Source organism: Cebus imitator, unplaced genomic scaffold (genome assembly GCF_001604975.1).
Source record: "Cebus imitator isolate Cc_AM_T3 unplaced genomic scaffold, Cebus_imitator-1.0 Scaffold326, whole genome shotgun sequence".
Taxonomy (NCBI): domain Eukaryota; kingdom Metazoa; phylum Chordata; class Mammalia; order Primates; family Cebidae; genus Cebus; species Cebus imitator.
In genome coordinates this window covers 1,355,434-1,370,957 of record NW_016107641.1, presented here as the reverse complement: position 1 = coordinate 1,370,957, position 15,524 = coordinate 1,355,434, and the positions used below count along the sequence as shown (strand labels likewise).

Below are 15,524 nucleotides of genomic sequence, written 5' to 3'. Positions count from 1 at the left end.
GAGTATGTGTGTGTATGTGAGAGAGAGAGAGGGTGAGAGTGTGTGTGTGTGTGAGAGAGAGAGGGTGAGAGTGTGTGTGTGTGTGAGAAAGAGAAAGAGACGGGGAGTGAGAGAGAGAGAGAGAAAGAAAGAGTGAGTGAGTGTGTGTGTGTGTGTGTGTGTGTGTGTGTGTGTGAAGGGAAGAGTAAAGATGAGAGAGAAGGCTCTGGTTGAGTGTCCAGAAAACCTAGAAGGATAAGGCAGCCCCTCCCCACTGCCCCAGCCTGGTTGCATATACCTGACACTACGGTGTGTCCCCACCTCCATCACCAGACTCTGTCCCTCTGGAGGTCATTCTGGGTGTGGTGTAGGAAGCACAGCTGCCCGTAAGACTGACAGCAATGATACAGACCGCACAGACTTTACTTTCAGTTGAAGTGAAAACAGAAACTTCTGAGGTTTTAAAAAATAAAACAAAAGACTTCATTACTTTTTTGTTCCTTCATTGCCCCCAAATACCACCATAATCACAGAATAATGGATATCCTGTCTGTAAATAGTCCTAGCCCAGACAGTACGATGAAGAGCTCTCAGGCCAGGCTGGGGAGACAGGCATTATTTTTAGGGTCAGTTATCTCAGGAAAAGCACCAAGAGCAAAGAGGTCCTTGGCAGCATCGCCTACCACAATTAAGAAAACCAAGACTCCATTTAGCAGAAGGTCTCACAACATCGCTCATGCCAGTAGAGCAGTTTACACTTTTTTCAAAGTGTTTTTTAAATCATACTTTCCTTTGTTTCTGAGTGGTTTTATTCCTCTAACAGATAGCCCTATTTAATTACTTGCTCACAAGACTTTTCCTACCACTGAACACAACTGGGTTTTCCAACAATATAGCATTGTGATCTCTTATAAAGTCTGTTTTCAGGTTTTCTGAGTCTCCCTTGTCTTTTCTGTGGTTTTCAATAATTTCTCCCTCCAGACTGCTTTCTCTTCATCTGTGGATACAAGCTGGCCTTTTTGCTCTCCTGCCACGCCAGCAAGAACCTATCACAAGATCTCGCCTTTCTCTGGGTCCTCTGACCCTTCCATTTTAGAAATCCTCATGTGTCTTCATTTTCCTCCAGCTTCAGGCCACCTGCCTCCAAATCCCTCTCTTAAAGTCATATTCATCTCCTTTCTCTCTCACCCACAAACATTATGTTGAACCTACTACAGCTTTAAGTAAAAATATTTCACAGGATGACCTTCCGAATATCAGATTTTTAAAATGTCCTGCAACCTCAAAGATCTTTGACTTTATCTCTTTTTCAGAAGATTTTCTCTGAGAATTCTGACTTGTTTTCACAACTGCATTTTGATATCCTTAGCTCAGCTCTGTTCTACCACTTACTTCCCCTGCATTTCAAAGCCAGTTCTTTCTATTTTCAAAAATCCATTCTCACCCCAGTACTCCCTGGGCTCATGAGCTTTTTATCCCAAGGAAGTGAAATCTGAGGCCTGCACCTGGAGTGCTGCTCAGCTCCTGAACATGAAGACCCCAAGCATTCAACTAGATAGCAGCTGTGTCATCAGCAGAGCTTATTGTCATTCTTCCTGAAACTGCAGCATGGGTTTCTCCAAGCCTCAATGTACCCTCAGCCTCAGCAAGATCCTCCCCTCATTAGCAGGAGACAAACACAATTGTGCCACAAAGCAAGACCAGGTGCCATTCGATCATTCCTGCAATGATGGCTAAAGCCTTGCAGTTCTGCACACTTGCTTTCTCTCTTTTTTTTTTTTTTTTCTGTTGAGACAGAGTCTTGCTCTGTCTACAGGCTGGAGTGCAGTGGCACAATCTCGGCTCACTGCAACCTCTGCCTCCTGGGTTCAAGCGATTCTCCTGCCTCAGCCTCCCAACTAGCTGGGACTGCAGGTGCATGCCATCACGCCCAGCTAATTTTTGTGTTTTTAGTAGACACAGGGTTTCATTATGTTGGCCAGGATGATCTTGATCTCTTGACCTCACGATCTGCCTGCCTTGGCCTCCAAAGTGCTGGGATTACAGGTGTGAGCCACCAAGCCCAGCCTCTCCTCTGCAATTTTTATTTGGGTCCCATGATTTCTTTGAAGAGAAAATAGGTATACAGAAACAGTAATGCATGAAATAATATGAGGTCTGGGATGTTGCTTTAGAATTATTCAGTGCACAGGGGGAGACTGGGAAGTGATAAGGAGAGAAAAGTGGCCATGAGTTGAAAACTGTGGAAGTCAAGTGATGGATAGATACATGGGGATTCATCACATTATTTTCCTACTTGTGTATATGTTTGATAATTTCCACAATGATTTTTTAAAAAAGATAATGTGTGAAGTGCTCAGAGGGGATAGTCAAAAACATCATTTCCTTCACCAAGAACCTCAGCCAGAGCTATCCTTAGCAGAGCTGACAGTGAGTTGCTGGCCTCAGTCAGCATCTCGTCCTCTGCCTGGGCAGAGCTGCTCCATGCTGGGGTGGGCTGGCACCTGGTCAGGGAAGGAGCTGATGACAGACCCCAGGCACCCTGCCCACACAACTGTCCTACCTCTGAGGTCTCCAAGACCCCCCATGGTGGGCACTGCTGGTCTCTTTGGGGGTCTCATAGGGCAGCCTTTAGAGGACCCCTGGGAAAGGTGTGGGGCAAACTTCTAATGTTGCCTGCCCTTGCCAGGGCAGACGTAGAATTCCTACAGAAAGGTTGTGGTTTTTTGGTTTTTTTTTTTTTTTAATTAAAATGTTTTTCTTTATTGAGCAGCATAGAACATTTCCTTTTCATGGTGATCCAGGGATTTCTCTCCCTTCCTCCCTTCCTCCCTTCCTCCCTTTCTTTCCTTCTTTCCTTCTTTCTTTCTTTTTTGAGATGAAGTCTCACTGTCTCCGGGCTGGAGTGCAGTGGCGCTGTCTGGGCTTACTGCAACCTCTGCTTCCTGTGCTCACATGATTCTCCTGCCTTGGAATCCCCCTACACCACCCCAAGTAGCTGGGATTATAGGTACATACCACCACACCTGGCTAATTTTTGTATTTTTAGTAGAGATGGGGTTTCACTATGTTGGCCAGACTGAGGCAGGTGTTTTTGTTTTTGTTTTTGTTTTTGTTTTTGTTTTTGTTTTTGCTTTTAGCAACTCCAACGAATCACCCTCCTGCTTCTGGTGTCCTCTCATCCCCTTCTGTTAATTCTTACACAGCCCTGACTTCCCTACATGGGCCATTTCAGTTTGCTATACATGGTTTTGAAAACAGCAACTGGAAGCTTGCTCAGCAATCTCCTAAAGCCATGGAATTGTGGGGAACACAGGGCTCAGCCCTCCTCCATGTGAATCCTGCTCTTCTATAAGCTCCCCAGTCTTTGCTGGCTGGCTGGTGAGTGGGTCTCTCTCCTCTGGTGGGGCCTGCCTGGCCCACTACCTGGGATAATTGTCCACATCTGTACAGTTGATCTTAGGAGGAAAGCAGGCTGAAATCCAGCTCATGCTCTTCGTACATGGGTCAGGGGGCTTCCCAGAGGGGGCTCCCATCCCTTTAAAGGGCTGGAAGTGGCCTTGCACACTCAACCCCCTTCCTCTGGTTCTTGTTTCTCCCCATTCTTTGCAGAATCCAGCAGACCATCTGAAAGTCTCCCACCCCCGGGTGCCCTCTCTTCTCAGAGCCAGGCCTGTCCTGGGTGGCCCTCTTTTCTCACCTGTCTCAGCCTCAGTTGAACAGAATTCTCTGTGTGTTATTCATGTTCACTACTCCAACTACAGCTGCTGCAGTCCCCATTATCTCCGACCTGAATCACACTACAGCCGCCCGCCACCCCTGGCTTGGTTCACCACTAGGGGCCCTCACCTGTAATCTCACCTGTGGGAGCAGATGCCAGGCCTCTGTTTAACCTCTTGTCTACAGATAAATGTTGAGTGTCTAGGCTGGCCTGTGGTGCCCCCTGACCTGGCTTTTACCCACCGCCTTGGCCTCTTTCTTATCACCCGTTATGCCCCTGGCCTTCTCCCTGCCCGAGAGCCCTCCTCTGCCCGGGCTTTGACCCCGCTCCTCCTCCCAGACACAGCTCTAGGCATCACCTCCTCCACGGCCCCTTCCTACCCAGCTTCCAGCCTCCTGATTCCTGTGCACATTTTCTGATTGCTAATGCTTTTATATAAACAGATGATGACACACTTTGTATTTTGGAATTCTTTCAATTTGCATAAAAGTTACAAAGATAGTACAGAGAATTTTCGCCTACCCTTCACCTGGTTTCCTGTTAAGTTAATTAACTTCCACATTGCCATGTTGTGTCTGTCAAAACTAAGAAACCAACATTGCTGCTGATGTTCTTTCAACTTGTTTCTAAACAAGGAAGTCTGGAATTGAGCAGGTAAGGGGAGCTGGCCAGCCTGTGCAGCCCAGATTCTCCAGGTAGACGGTAGGCATGAGAAAGTGGCCTACACCCTGAGTTGCCCTTTGGTGGCCTCAAGAGAGTTCAAGTTCCCAACCTCTGCCCAACAAGTTGACACCCGCAGTCCTGTAAAGATGGTGGGTGACTTCACAATGTGCTCCCGCAAGGGACTGTAATGGTGTCAGGGGGAGAAGAAGAAATAACATCTATCAAATCAGCCCTGCCTCAAAGTTTAGCTCACCTGCCAGGAATAAAACATTTTCTACAAAAAATGAAGATAGGTAAGAGGAATTATGAGTCCTACATCATATGTTTCACTCCAAGGAACAATTTATCAGTGCTATAGGGCTGTCAGCTGCTGACATGATAAGGAATAACACCAAATGAATAATGTTTCCTCCAATACCAACTCCTTTAATTATAAGCCTCTTCTTTCCAGAAGAGAGACAGAAGATGCAGAAACCCCAATTTCATGCACTTGTGCCTGAATAATGTCTCTGTGCTGCTTTTTCCAGATGGCGACCTTCTCACTGGAGGGACTAATGATGTGGGCATATTTAGGGAAAAACCAATAACGGAGTCTTTAACCTTCAACAACAAAAAGCATGTTGTACAAACTGTTCCTTGGGATACATTAGAAAATATCAATTACATTGCTCACTGAGGTGTAATCAGCTGTAATAATCAAAATTAATTTTTAAAAATAATTAAACAGACCCCAGGGCAAATAGTTGATGCTCTTATCCTATGGTATCACAATGTACATATGTACCTGAGAAGTTGTGCCTTCTGTTAGCGACAAAGGCATCTCACAGAGTTGAGTGATGGATGCAGTGTCTGAAAGCTGGTGATTTTCATCTCAGCAAAAGGAGGGGGAGCGTCTACCCCCTTGCTCTAAGCACTTCCATCTGCATTCTTTAAGGGCCTACCATGTAGCAGGCACTGTGCCCATCCAAGGCTGAGTTACCAGTACAAGATGCTGCTAAGCAAAGATGCAGTTAATTTTAAAGATTAAAACACAGTCCTCTTTGTTTCAAAAATAATGTCTTTTAAAATCTATGAGATAATTTAACTTGTAGAAAGAATAAATGAATCAAATTGAAGGGAAAGTGTGGTCAACGGAGAAGGAAAGCCAGGGAGAAGGTATGTGTGTACTTATTTGTATGTGTAGGTGGCTCGGAAATTTAGCCCACTAGTTGTGTACAATTACAAAAGCTGAACCATGCTTATCACTCTGAGCTTCCGAGTGTCCAGATCAAAGAGAGAGACATAATCTGTTGCCAAATTTCTGCTCTTCTTGAGTTGCTGAAAGTAGTTCTTCCTGGTTCTGGAAGGTGAGGGAGAGATTCCCCGTGGCTGCCTGGAAGCTGGGGTGACTCTGAGTGATGAGTGACTCCCTCCACTTCAGTCCAGCCACACCGGCCTTGCTGCCCAGCACACACCTAGTTCAGTGCCACTGCCCAACTGTCTTCTCCACCTAACCCTCTTTCCAAGAGCATCTCAAAACTCGTGTTCGTCATAAATTCTCTCCTCTGCTCCAATGCACCCTTGCCAAAGATAGCTTTGCTGATCTTCTCCATCTAAACAGCCCGGCGGCCCCTCTCTTGCCACCCTCCCTGCCTTACCCTACCTGTTTTTTTCCTCATTGCCATCAATTCTCCCAATATTTACAAATTTATTTGTTTATTGTCTGTCTTGACTCTCTAGACTGCAGCTCCATGAGAGAAGAGAATATGTCAGTTTTGTTCTCTGCTGTAACCTTAGTGCTCAGAGCAGGGTGCAGTGTAAGTACTCAATAAATGCTTGTTGAATGAACAAGTGAAGAAGACCTCAATGGATGGAGAAGGCAACATCTTCAACAGCCTGCCCTCACCCAAGACAGAGCGGGCTTTGGATATTCTTTCTCCCAGATCTCTCAATGTGAGCCAAGAACAAACTGTTAAAAGCCACTTGGGACACCTACATGGCCCCAAACATGGTCATCTACTCAGGCTTCTTTCAGATGAGCTGTTGCTCAACGCATGTCCCCAGGACTTGGAGGCAGCCGAGCTGTGTCAATGACACTGATTAGAGGGGAAGGGAGAGGGGCAATGGCAAGAGGTGGTGTCAACAGGTGTGAAGGTCCCCATGAGATGAATGCCCATGCCCAGTACCCCAACATCCCTTCCCTAGCTCCCAGCCAGGCTGCCCTCACCTCCTGGGGACAATAGTCAAGGAAGAGAAGCTCCAGGATGAAACCAAGCAAGGAGAAGCTGGACCCCTTCTGTCCCAAGTGGCATTAGTCAGGAGCAGGTATCTGGGCACAAATGGGAGTACTCCAAGTTTTAGGAGTACATATGTCACCTATGGGATGATCTTGATCTTGGCAGAGAGAGCTAGAAGGCCAAACGGAATTTGTAAACAGTCTCCTATTTCTAAAGCATTTACAGTTTCCAAGGGCTTCACATGCTCTACCATAAACACAGCATAATTCCAGTTGTAAGTTCAGGAATGGAAGCTCTGAGAGGTTCACAAATTCCCTAAGGTCCTCCTCAGCAGCACAAAGACGGGATCCTATGTTCACTCTGACATTTAATGGCTGAAAAGCCCTTAACTTTTTTTTTTTTTTTTCAGATTCAGCTTCCACATTCTTATCACAGAGCTATAATACCTGTGATGCAGCTGTTATAAAATCTGAGTGAGTTACTCACACATTCACGTATTCAATCAGTGAGTCTACCATTAAACTTACCAGACATGCCTTTAACAAGTCAGTTCCCTGAGAATGCAGCCTGAATAAGACATGTGCTTTACCCTCAATTCTCAGCACCAGGTAGGTAGCCAGCCCACCCAGTTCATTTCTGGCCTTCCCTTCTACATCTGAACTCTTTCTATGCCCTGAAGCCTATGAATCCTAAAGCCTGGGAAAAGAAAGCCTCTTTCCTCAGCTGTCTGGTCACTTATAGGCAGTTACAGATTCTGAAGTGGTGGGATTTGGGATCCACCTAATTTCCCAAAGTTCATGAGCCAAGAGCTGGGATTATGTTAACGTGTCTGTCAGCTGTCTACTTCACCTCTCTGGGGAGCCTTCCCAGGTTCCCACAGTTATTTATCCTACTGGGGAGTTAAGTAAACTTCCCAAGGTCTCCTGACCCTACAGTCATGTCCAGCAACAACCACAGTCCACCTCTGAAGAAGTCAGTGGCCCTGGCATTAGAATATATCACTGGCATAGAATATATCACAGATCATGCATTTCCAAAAGGACCCCAGCAACATTTCTAGTCCCACATGTTCTTGCAGAACCTCACCACTCCCCCATGAGAAGGTGGAGTCTATTCCATTCCCTTGAACTTGGGCAGAATGTTTTGGCCATCTTGACGGTGGTGACACTGCATGGCTTCTGAAGCTAGATTATAAAAAGTAATGCAGTTTCTGCCTGGTAAGCTCTCTCTCTCTCTCATCCTTTGAAACCCCGCCACCATGCTGTAAGGTAGCTCAGTTCCTATGAAAGGCCATGTGTAGGTATTCCAGCCAATAGTTGCTGTTAAGGTCTCAGACTAAGGCCAGCAGCAACCACCAGGTATGTGAGTGACTCAGCCTTCCAATGATCCCAGCTGAGGCCCCAGACACTGTGGGGCAGAGATAACCTGTCCACCCACCCACTGTACTCCAAATTCCTTACAACAACGTTCCTGATTGCACATGCACACACACATACACATTGTTGGCGCCAATGAGTTTTAGGAGGATTCAGTTTGCAGTTTTCGAGAAATTGATTAGAAAACCATAACGGGTCTGCCCCACACAGTCAAGGGGGCCCACCCAACACAGTCAAGGTGGTCCATCCCTGTGTCTCCTGGCAATGAAGTCAATGTTTCTGCCCACCTTTGCTGGGCTCACACCCCTCGCTGCTGCTGACTGGTGGGTTAGTGCCATCTGAGTACATCTGATTCCAGTTGACAATGGGAACAAGAAGCCAGCCTAATACCTAGCTACCCTAGACATAGCCTCAACTGGAGAGCTACAGGCATACCCTAAAATGCTCACAAGACGTGGAGTTAGATCATGTACAGTGACAGGCAGCAGAGAGAAGACACAACTTGTGGGATTTGATGCAAAAAACTGATGCTTCTCTAAGGAAAAGGGGTATGGGCTCACCTCTGTCTTGCACTCAGGGTCCTTGGCCTGCCGCCCGGGCATCAGTTTCATGGCTGAGGACAGGCTTCCACTCCACAAAGTGACTTTGCTTTGGTGTGCAACATTTGAACGACTTGCCAGTGACTTCTTCTCAGATGCTGAGGGCAGAGAAGCAAAGAATGTTGGAGGTAAAGTGAGAACATACACTCTTTTCCTTTTTTTTTTCTTTGAGATGGAGTCTCACTCTGTCACCAGGCTGGAGTGCAGTGGCACCATCTCAGCTCACTGCAACCTCTGCCTCCTGGGTTCAAGCATGTGCCATCACTACCGGCACGTGCCACCACGCCCAGCTAATTTTTGTATTTTTATTAGAGACAGGGTTTCACCATGTTGGCCAGGATGGTTTCGATCTCTTGACTTCATGATCCATCCTCCTCAGCCTCCCAAGTGCTGGGATTACAGGTGTGAGCCGCCATGCCCAGCTGCACATAATATTTTCATAGCTAGCTTGGCTTTCAGAGGGCCAACCAGGGCACAAGCCCCCAGTGGTTGCCTCCAAAAAGAGAAACAGCCCAGGCTACAAGCTCACACTGCCATCTCTGACTCTCCTTTGGCTAAGAAACACGGTAGGCTTTGAGGTCACCAGACTTAGCCTAAACTCCTAGCTCCATGGCTTGTTGACCCACAGTGAGATGTTGAGCAGGTTAACTAAAGTTGCTGAGCTTCAGTTTTCTCATCCTGTGAAATGGGGATAACAATATCTAATTGATGTGTCATGAAGATTACATAAGATATGTGTCTAAAGACCCTGGAACATAGAAAGTGTTCAATATATGATTACTGGCAAAAAGAGTCATTTGTAAGCTTTACAATTTATTTTACTATTTTATTCCACTGTATGTGCATGGATATGTGTATCCTATTTTATTTTACTTTTCTCTGAGATAGAATCTGACATTTTGACTTCAAATATACATGAAAGTAGATAGGTATTACTATCATTTGAATGTGTGTTCCCTCCAAAATTCATGTTGAAACTTAATTCCAATTGTGGTTGTACTAAGAAGTGGGATCTTTTGAACAAGGTGATTAAAACATGAGGGTTCTACCTTCATAAATGAATTAGTGTCCTATAGAAAGGCTGAAGGAAATCATCCCAGGCTCTTTTTGCCCTCTGTCTCTTCCACCATGGGAGAACACAGCATTTCTCCCTTCCAGAGGATACAGCAACAAGGTACCATCTTAGAACAGATGCCAGACACAGCCCTCAGCAGACAACAGATCCGCTGGCACCTTGATCTTGAACTTCCCAGTTTCCAAAACTGAGCAAATAGATTTCTATCATTTGTAAATCACTTAGCCTGTGGTATTTTGTTATAGCAGCATAAATGGACAAAACTGGGGATGTATATACACATTTGCAAGTACTAATTTAGAAAGCCAATTCGAAAGCCATTCTGAGCCACTGGACAGTCTGTGACAATATACATGGAAATAACTAACTCTTGAATCACTGTAAATTTTGTAATTCTGGAAGATGTATAAGTATAGGAGATGTAAGTTGAGAGCAGTGATCACCTTCAAAACAAAATTAAAACTTGATTCTTGCAGCTGCATTGACTAATATGCAAAAATGTTATTTATTAGTGCCAAATACTAATATGGTAAACATGTTGAGTCACTAACAGAATGCAAGGGACATTAATAATTTGGGGATGAAAACTTTTACTTTTTGAAGTGAGGGGACATAAGGAACCTAAACTCAAAGTCATTGCATGACTTAGTGGAAGATTTCAAAGCTGGTAGGTATCAGGGTATCAGGGTAGGACCTAGAACCTCAAGTTCCTGAGTCCAGGCAACAGACTCCACATCTGTCTTTTCCTCTAAGAAATTACTGGAATCTTCTCACTTGGTTGGCACTTCTGGCCTTGCTTTCACCCAAGGTGACATGTGATATTCATTCATTATGAGGAAAGATACATAAGATTTCAATGATATAAATGCCATCTACTTAAGGGATAAGACAGAGGGTCCAGGTAGGAAAGGCTCTGGGCCCTGAGTGGAAACCTGGGGGAGTCTGGTTCTGTAAGACCCAGGAGTTCCCATTCCCTGGAGCCAAGTGGACAGAGACCTAAGTAATGCTGCCAGGCCTTGAGCATCGTCTCCTCCCAGAGCGGTGTGACTTCTTCAATCTTCACTTCCCTCTCTCCAGGTTTCACAGAGAGATCAATCTTGAAGGCATCCTCCAGTGTCTGCTGCCTCTGTGCCACCAGCTGCTGCCAGAGAGTCTTCACTGTCTTCTGGATGTTGCGCTGGACTAGCAGAGAGAGAACATGGCACATTCAGGATGGCCTCAGTGACCCTCCCAGAGACGGCTGGGAGATGGCATACCATGAATGGTTTTACCCACACCCTTCTCACTTAAGGTCTTAGACATCATTCCAGTTTTGCAAGCTCCAGCCAGAAGCAATCAGTGTGGAGAGCCATAGGCCTGACAACGCTACCAACACCCATGTGAGCTGGCCTTCCTCTACCTCTACCTGCCTGCAAACAAGTCCCGCCTGCCTCACATGTCCAGGACTGGGAAATATCATTTATGAGTGCAGGGAGCCTCACTCCCTACTCCTAATTCTGTTAGATACCAGAGGGACACCTGGTGTGAGCTCTGGGTAGTCAAATAGCTCCACTCAAACAGCTCCTTACAACCTTCCTTTACATGTTGACCTCTCAGGGGAATGGACACCAAGCTCAAGGCTGTCCTGTGGCTCAGGGCTCAGGAAACAGCCAGTCCTCTTTCCTGGACCTTGCTTCTCACTACCCATCCATTTCCTGGAATTGTTTAGGTGTAAGCAATTCCAGGAAATGGATCTAACAAGCCAACTGTGTCTGCTGTGCCCCACATCCGTAATCCCCTGAACCATGCCTAAATTTCTTCTGATCTTGGACCAATGAGTCCCCTCTCTGGTAACAGCCCCTAGAGACTGTTTTTCCCATCCTAAGGGGATGGACAGTGCCTAGCCTAGCTCCGCCAGCTAAGTCCCAAAGTGTGTACATCCGTGTTGTAATCAACACCATGTCCAACAAACTTTAAAGTCGTAAGATTTTTTAGCATGGCAGCCACCTAACCAGAACATGAAGGTCCTGTGTGTACAAACTTTTTTTGAGGCAAAGTTTCACTCTTGTTGCCCAGACTGGAGTTCAGTGGTGTGATCTTGGCTCATTGCAACTGCTGTCTCCTGGTTTCAAGCAATTCTCCTGCTTCAGCCTCCTGAGTAGCTGGGATTATAGGCACATGCCACTATGCCCAGCTAATTATTTGTATTTTTAATAGAGATGGGATTTCACCATGTTGATCAGGCTGGTCTTGAACTCCTGACCTTAGGTGATCCACCCACCTCGGCCTCCCAAAGTGCTGGGGTTACAGGCGTGAACCACTGTGCGTAATACAAGATTGTTGTGTGTACAATCTTGTATCACAACATATCACAAGTTAAGTGGAACAGTCTGCAAACCAGACTGGCAGAAAGAGTGGCAGAGCTTCTGCTTCCTGGACCAAGAGAGAGCGTAATCACTCAAACACATAGAACCGGCTGCCAGAAAAATAACTGCTAATCTCTTTAACTTGATTTGAGATTAGTAAATCCAAGATAAACATCATTAGGTCAAAAGTCTTATAGAGAGTAATTGGTTTATTTACTCCCTTCTCACTAGGGAATGAAGCTGAACAGCAACTAGGCAATGGCTTGAACTAGGTAAGATAGGGTGTGACAGTTTTAATTTACAATGGAGACCCTGGATCAAGCTTCTAGTCAAACCAAGTCCCACAGTGCTTTCTCTTCACATATACATCCATTTATTCCTTTCCATTTCATTTCTAATATACAAAGACCAATCCAATATTACTTCTACCAGCTTGCCTTTCTATACAAACACATAATTACTCTAGGATTTCCTAAGTCTTCTTTTGGCTTTTTGAAAATGTCATTACTATTATCGGCTTTCTTATTTTGGGAAGGAAGAACTGAAGAATCCACCTCATTCTTCAGTTCTACCTACCCTAGTAGGTACCAATATCCACCCATCACCCCTCACATACACACACACACACACATACACAGTGACAAATAAAATGTACCATCACTCAAACTTGGCATGTCTTCTCTTTTTTCTTTTGATTCTTCATTTGGGGAAAGGAAGACTTGATGGTAAGTAGACATTCTAGGCTTGGGCTCCAATCCAAATCCCTCTGGGTAACTAGTAGATAAGAGATTTTTCATGAAAATCCAATAAACTCCAGTTTCCTTGAGGCCATTCCATTGTTCTTTATTACAAATAATCATCCTCCAATAATTCTCTATATCAATATGGAAAAATAACTTGTCTAATCAATTAAAGCAAACACTTTATAAGAAATTCCACAGTGCCTTTGTTTGGCACTGATTTTATGCTGTCTTGAATGGGGCCAGGGTTGGCTTCATGGGCATGCAAGCTGTGCAATTACACAGGGCCCTGTACTAAGAAGGGCCCTGTTTTGGGGCTCTGCTGTCATCATCTTGAAATCTTGGGTATTTTTGGACACAAGCCTCACATTTTAATTTTGCTGTAGGGCTCACCTATGACGTAGCCAGCTCTAAGTGGAGACATGGTGGTTTATACATTAGGCTTCCCATGAACCATGTGTTCTGGGGGGGGTCCCCGTTGTATTAATGTACAAGTGGCCATTTTGACACAAAACAAATAGACGCTCAGTAAATGTTCATGGATTGAACTGAAAATGACAAACATGAACAGGAAAATAACCTGACCTATGAGAATGCCTATTTTTGAAATTTCTAGAGCAAAGTCAATCTTGCTAAACAGAGAGACCTGAGGAGGGTGTTCTCTCAAGCACATGATTCAATTGTCATTCTGCTCCTCTTTACCCGTGCTTTCAGGATGCATAAGGCCTAATTCCTGAAAAAGGAAAAAAAAAAAAAAAGGAAAAAAAAAACCTCCCCAAATTAAACCACATACTGAAAATGGATTCTTTTCTTTTAAACAAAGACAAGTGCCTCCTCTGGTCTAGGAGGGTTCCTGAGGGTTTCCCAAAAGGGTTTTATGGGAAGTCAATGCCAGTGTTTTGCACTGTTCAATAGTCAACACTGCAGGATGTGGGGGACTGTTTTTTTAAGTGATCAAACATAACTTTTGTTAGGATGAATATAATGAAGAATAAGGACAAGAGCAAAGTGTGACATCCCATACTCCTCTCTCCCTCTATGCTTTCACAGCTGTATTCATATGAGAACATATTCACAGGCAGCATGATGCTGAGATACTGGAGAATGTGTTACATTCACACTGACACACACAGAGAGACAGAAAGTGAACATAAGAAGGGAAATCTGACTTATTTCCAAACTTGGGGGTTCAGGAAAGGGACTTAAATCTTAATTTAATAGCTTTATAACTAGCACTTTTATGGATGTCATTTTATATCATACATTGTATGCATATGTAATTTTTTTCTGAAATCAAAATTATTCCCACATTGCATCATACAATATATTATATTTTAATTTTTTTCCACTCTAAGATTGCAATTATCTAATGATAGTGTTTCTGGAATTTGGCTGCATGATAAAATCAATGTGTATATTTAATGTTGGCATTTGCTGCCTCAAACACTAAATTAATGAGGTATCATACAATCTTAGAATTGTGGAACTGGGGTAAATTATTATTTCTTAATGACTTTAGCTGCCGTCGCATGGACAGGGATGGGGATGACTTAACATGTTATCAAACATTTCACAAAATATGGAGGACCAGATAAACAAAAGGATGATATCATCTATACAGATCCCAATCCTCAATCAAGTGCTGCTCTAATTCTCTCCTTTCTGCATGGACCACCAGCAGACAAGGAAACAAGGCGGAAGCTCTTACCTTCTCGCATGGAGCAGCAAAAGGCAATGCATGAGACACAGAAGGAAGCTGACGTTGGAATTGTAGGTGGCAAAGACGACATCCCAGTGCTCTTGCAGAAAGCCCAGGATACTGAGAAGGCTGAGGCATTCAGAGAGGGATTGCTGGGGCTTGGACAGGCAATAAAGAATGACTTTATTTAAACTGCTGTATAAAGCACTGAGGACAGTGTCCCTTTGAGAAGAGCCAGTCTCAATGACCTGTCATTAAAAACAAAACAAAACAAAACATATATATACATACTTGTTAGTGCTTTGCAATTTTAGACACAGATCCAGTTTACTACAAAAATAATATAATCAAAAAGTGACATGGCTTACTGCCCAAAGTAATTAACAGACTCAGTGCTATTCCCATTAAACTACCATTGACATTCTTCAGAGTATTAATCAATTTTAAAATTCATATGGAACCAAAAAAGAGGCCATATAGCCAAGACACAATCCTAAGCCAAAAGAACAAAGCTGGAGACATCATGCTACCTGACTTCAAACTATACTACAAGACTATAGTAACCAAACGATGTACTGTTTTTGTACAGTACTGATATAAAAACAGACACATAGACCAATAGAACCGGATAGAGAACTCAGAAATAAGACCACACATCTACAACCATCTGATCTTTGACAAACCTAACAAAAACAAGCAATGGGGAAAGAATTCCCTATTTAATAGATGGTGCTGGGAGAGCTGGCTAGACATATGCAGAAAATTGAAACTGGACCCCTTCCTTATACCTTACACAAAAATTAACTCAAGGTGGATTAAAGACTTAAATGTAACACCCAAAACTATAAAACCTCTAGAAGAAATTCTAGGCGATACCATTCAGGACATATGCATTGGCGACAATTTCATAATCAAAACATCAAAAGCAATGGCAACAAAAGCAAAAATTGACAATGGGATCTAGTTAAGCTAAAGAGCTTCTCCACAGCAAAAGAAACTATCATTAGAGCAAAAAGGCAATCTAGAGAGTGGGAGAAAAATTTTGCAATCTACTCATCTGACAAAGGTCTAATATCCAGAATCTACAGGGAACTTAAACACATTTACTAAA

At 44.1% G+C, this 15,524-nt stretch overlaps 1 protein-coding gene across 3 annotated transcripts in view; it reads right to left on the bottom strand.

Annotated features, from left to right (window-relative positions):
* WDFY4 (WDFY family member 4) overlaps positions 1-15,524 on the bottom strand; it is a 307,995-nt gene that overhangs the window by 148,157 nt on the left and 144,314 nt on the right. For all 3 annotated transcript variants that reach the window (XM_017504669.2, XM_037729965.1, XM_037729964.1), the window contains 4 exons: positions 14,423-14,661; positions 12,630-12,748; positions 10,626-10,811; positions 8,516-8,652 (listed from right to left, as the gene is read on the bottom strand). In XM_017504669.2, coding sequence (XP_017360158.1) covers positions 8,516-8,652; positions 10,626-10,811; positions 12,630-12,748; positions 14,423-14,661 — 681 coding nt within the window. The remainder of the gene's footprint in view (positions 1-8,515; positions 8,653-10,625; positions 10,812-12,629; positions 12,749-14,422; positions 14,662-15,524) is intronic.